Source organism: Lepisma saccharinum, chromosome 1 (assembly GCF_977018435.1).
Source record: "Lepisma saccharinum chromosome 1, izLepSacc3.1, whole genome shotgun sequence".
Lineage (NCBI taxonomy): Eukaryota > Metazoa > Arthropoda > Insecta > Zygentoma > Lepismatidae > Lepisma > Lepisma saccharinum.
In genome coordinates this window covers 83,667,194-83,676,007 of record NC_139229.1, presented here as the reverse complement: position 1 = coordinate 83,676,007, position 8,814 = coordinate 83,667,194, and the positions used below count along the sequence as shown (strand labels likewise).

At 38.5% G+C, this 8,814-nt stretch overlaps 1 protein-coding gene across 1 annotated transcript; it reads left to right on the top strand.

The window, feature by feature from the left end:
* The first annotated feature begins 3,782 nt into the window (after window positions 1-3,782).
* Window positions 3,783-8,262, top strand: LOC145983850 (uncharacterized). The gene is made up of 3 exons (XM_083116897.1): window positions 3,783-3,883; window positions 5,059-5,193; window positions 7,974-8,262. The coding sequence occupies exons 1-3, from the start codon at window positions 3,848-3,850 to the stop codon at window positions 8,145-8,147; spliced, it is 345 nt and encodes a 114-aa protein (XP_082973023.1). The 5' UTR covers window positions 3,783-3,847; the 3' UTR covers window positions 8,148-8,262.
* Window positions 8,263-8,814: the final 552 nt, after the last annotated feature.

The following is an 8,814-nucleotide window of genomic DNA, read 5'->3' as shown; positions in this document are numbered from 1 at the left end:
AGTATTCTTGTTTTCTCTGACTCAGGGACAGTACGAGCAAACTGTGTGTCCTGAAAGAACAGAGCTAATTCCAGGAAAACAAAATGTAATAAGCGCAGCTTAAGTGCCCAGAGAGAAGATTCTCCTACCAACGCTACACATTAAACGGAAGTTGGCAAAACAATTTGTGACAGAATTGGATAGTGAGTCAGCTGCTCTACAGTACATAAAAAAATCCTAATCTGTCAGAGGCAAAAATTGTGGGTGGCATTTTTACAGGACCACAGATTTGTTTCATGGTAAATAGTAATGAACTTAAACAAAATATGACCGAGCTGGAAAGAAATGCTTGGAAGGCCTTCCACAACTTCGTGAAGGGATTTCTTGTCCACAACAGAAGTGAAGCTCTTGACGATCAAGTTAAGGCACTAATTGATAGATATAGAGCACTAAGCTGTAGAATGTCTGTAAAATGACACATGCTTCATTCGCATCTTGATTTCTTTTGGCAGAATTTGGGAGAGATAAGCGAATAACACGGCGAACACTTTCAAAAGGACATTCAAATCATGGAAGGCAGATACCAGGGAAGATGGGACTGTGCCATGATGGGTGATTACATTTGGGGATTAGTTCGTGACGAAGGGGAATGGAGTGTTTCCCAAAAAAGACAACGAACAACAAATATTCACTCTTGAGCATGTTGTCACATAAGATGAACAAAATTAAGGGACTGATGTGTAATATTATTGTATTCTGTTCATTTCATTGTATTGCTTTAGATATTTATCATTGTTATACTATTCATTATATTAATTTACTGGGTACTGACTGTACTGTGTTTGTAATTTTATGTTTTTCTACATAATCTCGTACATATAGGCTACACGTTGCACTTTCAATAAGAAATAATAAATGACCCATATTATCCGAAAAACTGACATTACAGCAAAACCAATGTCATATTCGTGTTCAGCGGGTCCAAATTATGAAAATAAGACTGAAAAATATACATAAGCAGAATGTTCATGAAAAGTTGTAGACCAGTGTAATCTTACTGAGGTAACATTCGCAGAGTTATATGAGGTTGATCAAAACAGAATACCTCAGGGAACTGACGATTTTATCTAAAAAAAAAGTCCGGAAAACCTATATTTTTTTCAGCAAGTTTTATTGTCGTCGAACATGAGGATGAGGATGAGTGATGATATGATAAAATTGATGAAAGGACGCTCGCAAAGAACACCCATGCCCAGGTCGGGATATGAATGTGGCATCGTAGCATGGAGTGTTAACCACTCCGCAACGAAGATCGGCTCATTTCTGCATAAATACGAATGCAAGATTCAAAAGAAATAAACTTGTTTGCTATTCTGCTCATCTTACTCATGAAGATGATCGATGTCCCGAAAATCCCTCCCCAATGCTTCATCTCATCTCCTTTCTGGACGTTAAGGAATTTACAGAAAGAGCGGCATAAAACAAATTGGAGCATGTTTTGGGTGTCTTTTGAACAAAACGCGTTCAATGCGTTCGTTGGTAACAAAGCATGCGCACTTGACATTGAACCAGAGCAATTAGAATGCCTCCACACTCGTTGTCGTCGGTGCTCGACATCTGGTCGTTGAGTGGATTTCTCTGATGTCACTCCTTCCGGTTTGCTCACAGGCAAACGAAAGCAACAGGGTTTTACCCTTCTTGCTGCAAGACACGTATATTTCATTAACAGTTTTTATAATCCTAACTTCTGTCGTAACTAATCTGTGTGCTATGTGACTGGTAGTATGAAGAATTACGTGTTGTAAAGAGCTTAACATGATTGATAGAATTTCTGCGAATTCTCTCGCTATTGTAGAAAATTATTTCAGTCATAGCACCAGTGTAAATACACTATTTTAAATTACACATACATTCAATCCATACAAATGTTTTTTTTGGATGCGTCAGGAGCATTTTAATTGATTGATTTAATGGCTTTATTTTACTTCGCTTCTTGTGCCATTTTTGGCTAATTTGTGAAGATGAGGATGATATGATGAAATTGATGAATGTACATTTACAAACATTCATGCCCAGGCCAGGATTCGAACCCGGGACCCCTGGCGTCGTAGCGCGATATGCTAACCACTCTGCCATGGGGGCCAGCAGGAGCATTTTAAAAAACAAATGTATGTTGATAGATCGTAAATCATTCTTTCTCATCAAAAGTTATTAGATACCGAAGTTTTAAGTCCGTGCTAGACCCTTTGTCTTCCATGATATTTAGTAAAAGAAATGTCTCATTTGAAAGACAATTATGAGGTTATTCTAGAATCTGAAAATTTAGAACTGTTTAGAATTCTTATTAGAGCATTCACACAATGGTTAGGTCATGGGGGAGTAGAGAAGGTGAGGGTCATAGCCCTGTCCCTTTGGCCCGGCATTCCTAAAAGAAGAAAAAGGCAAATGCCAGTAACTACTAAAAAGAAGCGCCTCCCTTACGATCATTTCCTCTCCTTTCTAAAAACCCTGGACACGACACTGCTCACGAGAAAATTCGATTGGATTGTCTTATTTGTCTTAGTTCACACACGGGCGCAGCTCGCTACGATACACCAGCGATAAATACGCTACGACGACAGAGGCCCTGGGTTCGAATCCAGATCTGGGCATGAATGTTCTTTGTAAGTGTCCCTTCATCAATTTCACCATATCATCACTCATCCTTGTTTTCACGATTATTCAAAAGTTGCATAAAAGAGAAGTACAATAAACCAAATCAATCAATAAGTACATAGTATATATTTTGTACAATGAGCAAAGATCTGATTTTCTAGATTGTAAACAGATTTGAATTTTCGGAATTTATGTCAGCGTGATTCTTGCTGCTGGAACAGGGCCAAAGTTTCGGTGGAGCCTTAACGTTTGTTGAACACCTCCGAAAAGACTCCATTGAGATGTTGATGTTCACATTTGCCTTGTTCCTATTTTTCAGACGCAGCCGACCAGCTCCACCCCGCAGCGGCCAGGCTCCTCCCCCTCCTCCTCTTGACGGTCTCCTGGGGTCGACACGCGAACGCAAGACCTCATCCCTTGTCCATCGCCGGGGGACACGCGTGCACGCCGAGGGAGCGAAACGCAGAGGCTGTATATGACCCCGATCTGGTCTTCCTCAGCCCCAACCTGCACCACGTGAAACTCCAGCTCAACACCACCGTGCACCAGTTCGCAGGCGCACCCGAGAGGCTGTACAAACATGTGAGTATGCTTTGTGGGAATGGAACAAGGTGTGACAGTTTACGGTCTCGAACAAGATAAAGCAAAAAGTTTATTTGCCAGTGCATTTTTTAGACACATCTTGCACAATAATTGATTAAGACTCCTGCATTTTCAGGATTACTAATACCATTTTATAAGCGTTCTCTCTCAGAGGCAGGCAAACATGATATTTCTTCTTTCGCTCCTCAGAACTACTCACCAAGTTATTCTGTTAGTGCTGCCGCCATACGTCAATCTATGGAACTACGACATGTCACGTGTAGAGGTGGGAATAAAGCTATTATATGTGAATCCACCTAACAGATCCCGAGAAAGAGAATCAAGGACTCGGTGGATTTGTGCATTTATAAATTCAAGCTAACCAGGTATATTTTGGAAAATTCTATCTTTCAAATCTGGCAGAACCAGTAAGAATCGTGATATGTTACATTGTGCAAATCTTGTTTTTTGTGAGAGTGTATGCTTTTCGACTAATTTTGTAGGCTTGCTTTTGGTACCAACTGATCATTTTTCCCTTTCCTTTCCTTAGATGCAGAACTCGGGATTCGACGAAAAATACTATAAATGCTGCTTCCCAACGGCCAAGTCCGAGAGGAGCTGGTTTCAAGAAATGAAATCTGAATACGGAAATGACGTAGAGAATCTGGTATGTATTTAATGCATTTTCAATCCAATATAATTCTATCTATCATTCATTCTGCAATAGCAAAGATATATGTGCAATGTTTCCTTGGAAAGTTTGAATTTTCTGTGTGCAAATAAGATAAGTTATGCAACAATTGTTGCATTTACTTTGATCTTGTCTCACAATTTATTTTCATGAGTTAACATTTAGTGTACTTACTATGTAACATTTATACTCTGAACAAAACTGAAGCCGCCTCGAGGGTTGAGCGGTCAACTCATGAACTTGCTAAGGTTCATGGTTCGAATTCAGGGCTAGGTATGTTTGTGAGAGAAGCTTCATCAATTTCATCTAATTGCAAGTCATCCTCATCGTCGCAATTAGTCAAGAATGAGCAATTTAAGTTAATTGGCACCTAACCGTGACAGACAAGTGTAAGAATCGTGGAATGTCTGTCGGTGCAGGTTCGAGTCTCGCAACTCAAAAGTGATGAGAAGAGAATTTCACAGGTCATTGCCGGGGTGAACGTGGTGCGATTGCGGAATACGCACAGAACAAACAAGGACGACAGTGATCGGAAAAGGGTCAGGTTATTAGAAATGAAGAGCTGGAGATCATTGAGAGGGAGAGATGGAGACTCTGCGTGTACGGACGGGGTAAGTTCCATCTTCCCTTGTGTGTTAAGCTGCGCTGCCATTCTCAAAAACGATGATGTTGGGCCTAAAACATACGTATTTCGTATTGGTTATTTGCTCAGGTCTGTACTTCCGTCGCAGTTCTTTGGGTGGATATAAATGAGCGAGTGGCAAGCCATTAGGGCTACGACACGGAACCTTATTTAAAAGGAAACTAGCTCATAGATCAATATTCGTTTCCTATGCGACTTTTTATTATTATTATATGAACACCAGGATCTCGTTCACTCCCGAAATGCAATCCTATATACGATACCACTGAAAAAGATAGGTACAATTTATTACAAATGAATATGTGACTGCAGAATGGATTCAAAACTTTCTGCAAGTATTAAGTATTAATCAAACAAATTATTTAGCTATAACTTTTAATAACCGATTCTTTAGTTGGTAATCAGTTGCTACTCTTTATTATTACACTACAGAGTTGACAAATTTGGAAGTTACATTAGACAATTACTAAATATGTGGCTAATTATTGCAATTGCTCGTCATTCACAGGTCGAAGCCACCTTGAACCACTTCCACCATTCTCTCCGTACTTTCCACCTGGCTATCCACAAAATCTCGGATGGCTTGAAGGAGAAGAACTACAAAGCCGCTGTATACGAAAAGACGGAGCTCTACCTAAAGCACGTAAGTATACGTTCTATGCTCGCGACCTTATATCAAGAATCCAAGATTAGCGAAAATATTTCTTTGCATTCGTCGCCCCACGATGACAGTTTAAACTTACTAGATGCATAAACCAGATTATTTTTAAACTGGCCATACCGTCAACTCATTCCCTTTAATTACAAAAGACAAAAATGTATTTATTTGAAATTCGCGACTTTTATATGCTGATTTATTATCGTTCTTTTGTTACTAGATTCAATATTTTTCCACATGTGCGCAGTTGATTCGTTCCTAGCCAATCACATGTGTTCTTTTACCAACCTTTTCTTATATTCCATTAAGAGGTAAGCTGGGATAGGGACAGATTGAAGGCTTGTGATACTGTACCCATAGGCTAAACCTTTGGGTTTAAGAAGGTTAGCGAGTTAGATAGTTAGTTAGTTTAATCCATTAAGAGTTTGAACTTTTATTTATTCATGCACTCTTTTCTGCCCAATTGCCAGTTTTTTCACTGCCAGCTCCAGAATTCCCGGTCTTGCATCTTACATTTCATAGCAGCGTAGTATCCACTAATGTAAATACGTCTATCAGCTGAAATATGAAGGCTCTGGACTCTTTTCCTGTTAACCACTCCTTCCAGCACATCATTTAGCAGGCAGTTTCTTCTAAACCAGTGTCCAACTAATTCCCTTTTTCTCCTGTTGATCACTGTCAGTATTGCTATTATTTTCACCAACACTTTCCGGCACAGTCTTGTTTATTACATTTTCATTTTACAGGTTCTCTTCTTCGCTATAACCACATTTTCTTACTTCTTCAAAATATTCAGGTTTCTGGGCTATACAAAGAACCTTTTCACACAAGAGGCCCTTCATTAGTTCTTAGTTCTTTGCCGAGTTGTATCATAATTTATCAGCACTGACACGAGCTCTAATCAGAAAACCAAAGAACTGTTTTCTGGGATTTTGAACAAAGGAAGGAATACACTACGCGTATAAGTGTTTTGTCTGAAGTTGGTCATCCGTGAAGTATTCGAGGCAGTAGCGTACGCAGGATTTCATCAAGGGGGGTGTTATTTCTAAAACTTTTTTTCCAAATTCACATTACAATTGTTTTATTATACTTTAATTAAATAATAAAAATCACAATTAATTAATAATAATTATAATTAATTAATTGGCTAAATTAATACTAATAATACTACTAATACCACTACTACTACTATTAAGTAGTAGAGATCTACATAAATATAGTATTTATGAAAACATTACAACGAAATTACTTTCCAGTCATTCGATTTTTATCAAATCCTGGGAGCATTTTTTTGTTTCTTTGTTACGAAATAATTGTCTGGTCAACGAGGTGAGACATTTCAAGGGTGAAGAAGATCCATAAATACAAGAAAATATATTAAAATAAATTGAAATAATCAAAGTATGGAACTCATCCAAGGAGCTGCGGTGATCTGGTCGGTAGAGCGTCCGACAAGTGACAATCACGCGGGAGATCCGGATTCGATTCCCGAAATTGGTTGGAATTTTTCCGGCTTCTTCCCCGCATAAATGTCCCCGATAATTCACATCTGGATTGTCTCGCTGTTCTTACCAACAAAACATTTTACAATAGTTAAGCTTATTGTCGTTTCAATAATTGTCTAGTCAACAAGGTGACACATTTTAAAGAGAGACATTCAAACGTGCTGAGGTAAACAATACAATTGGTGACTGTATTCTTGTCCGCCTAGCCTTTGTCTATACATTAGCCTCTTACAACGTATCAAGAACTTCGTTAATTCTCATTGTTCACACACACACACACAAAATACATGTTCGTTGAACACTGGCGTACGTAGAGGGGTGGCCGATGGTGTTCCAGCCCCTACCGAAATTTTGAGAAAATCAGAATTTTCAAATAAAAATCCGTTAAGAAATTTAAAAATCAAAATGTGTAAATGCGAAACCTCTTTTAAAAGTGAATCCCGATTACCATTTTTGTCTTTGAATACAATTTTAATAAACTGAAACAAAATATTTTTTTATGCATCCTGCCCTCCAAAACGAAGGCATGTGCTATCCACATTTACTATTCCAGCCCCTCCAGAAAAAAAAAATCCTGCGTACGGCAGTGTATTGAACATTGTTGCAACTGAGATACAAAACAACTTTTATCTCTTTTAAATCATAGTTACCCCAACCTAACCTCATAAACTCGTGTTTATTTTCAAGGCATCACTCTGAAAGACGCCTGTGTTTGGAATGCTGTGCTTTTGTCCATGCTGCATGGAAATAATAATTCAAATTATTATTATTATTATTAATAGTAGTAGTAGAAGTAGTAATAGTAATATTATTGGCCCAGATCTTTGACTGTGAAAAATTGGCCATTTAATTTTTTTTCCACAGCATTTTTCATAATATTTCACAAGCTCAAGGGGGGGGGGGTTGAACCCCGTAACCCCCCCCCCCTTGCGTACGCCACTGATTCGAGGCATATTTGTAAACAATCGCAGTCTAAAAATACATACATACAATTCTAGTTAGTTGCCCCTCTACATTTTCTTGAAATCAGTTTCTTCCAGAAAATATTTACAGTATGTCTTAAGATCTAAGAATATATGTGATAGAGAAACTTCTGAATTTGCATAAGTCGAAGAGGTTTGTAAAACGTACTTGGATATTGCGGAGTTAATTTCAAACTTTCCAGTTTGTATTAAAATAGCAAATTCTATTCTATTGACTGTGTGACAGAAAAAAAATGTGGTGTACAATATGCATCATTGTTCTTCTTTTTCTTTGCAGTTACTGTGCGAGGTCGAAGCGGCAGCTAAAGAGATAGCGCGGAAAGAAGTCGAGAACTGCCTGCGCGAAGAACAAAGGATAGACAACACAAGGCAAGACATTGTTGATTATGAGGTCGTGTTGAAGTACGAGCCGTTTCTCAAGGAATGGGTAGATATTTTCGCTTACCTATAATCTTGAGCGAAGGAGAATGAAAATCTTGGAAGAAAAATTAAATGAGAATGAAATCATGATACCGCCGATTAGGTGCAAAGGATTTCAGAAGCATGTTGAGAAAGGTTGAAGAACTCTTCTCTTGTCAAATGTTATTGTTAGCAGCATGCAGGCACGGGGTTAAAGCTGGGAACAAAAATGTTTTGAAACTGAAAGGGCAACAAAATGAAAAAAAAAAAAACAAAAAACAATATACTACTTGAAATGTGGTAAAATGTAAAAAAATAACTATCTCACATAACTTGGTCAAACAGTTTCAAGTAAGAGCCTCCCCGATGGCGTAGGGGTAAGGTCGTCGCATTGTAATCAAAAGGTCCCGGGTTCGGAAGCACATGGTGTACTTTAAAGTGTAGGTCCAGTCCTGATTAGTCCAGTCCAGTTCTGTGCATAAAGTGTCAAATCAAACCAAGTTTATATATCAGTTGTCCACAAAGGAAGGGGCAGCTCGCGATGTTGTTGGCCCCGACCCTCCATATAAATAAATCCATTTCCATATCATTTCAGCCAACCACGCACAAGTTAACGTAGAGGAATTGAAAATCGCCATCGCTTGATATACGAACTGATACTTTATAGAAACTTAACATTGCTGGTGATTTAAGCACTATTTACACACTGTTTTGCCTTA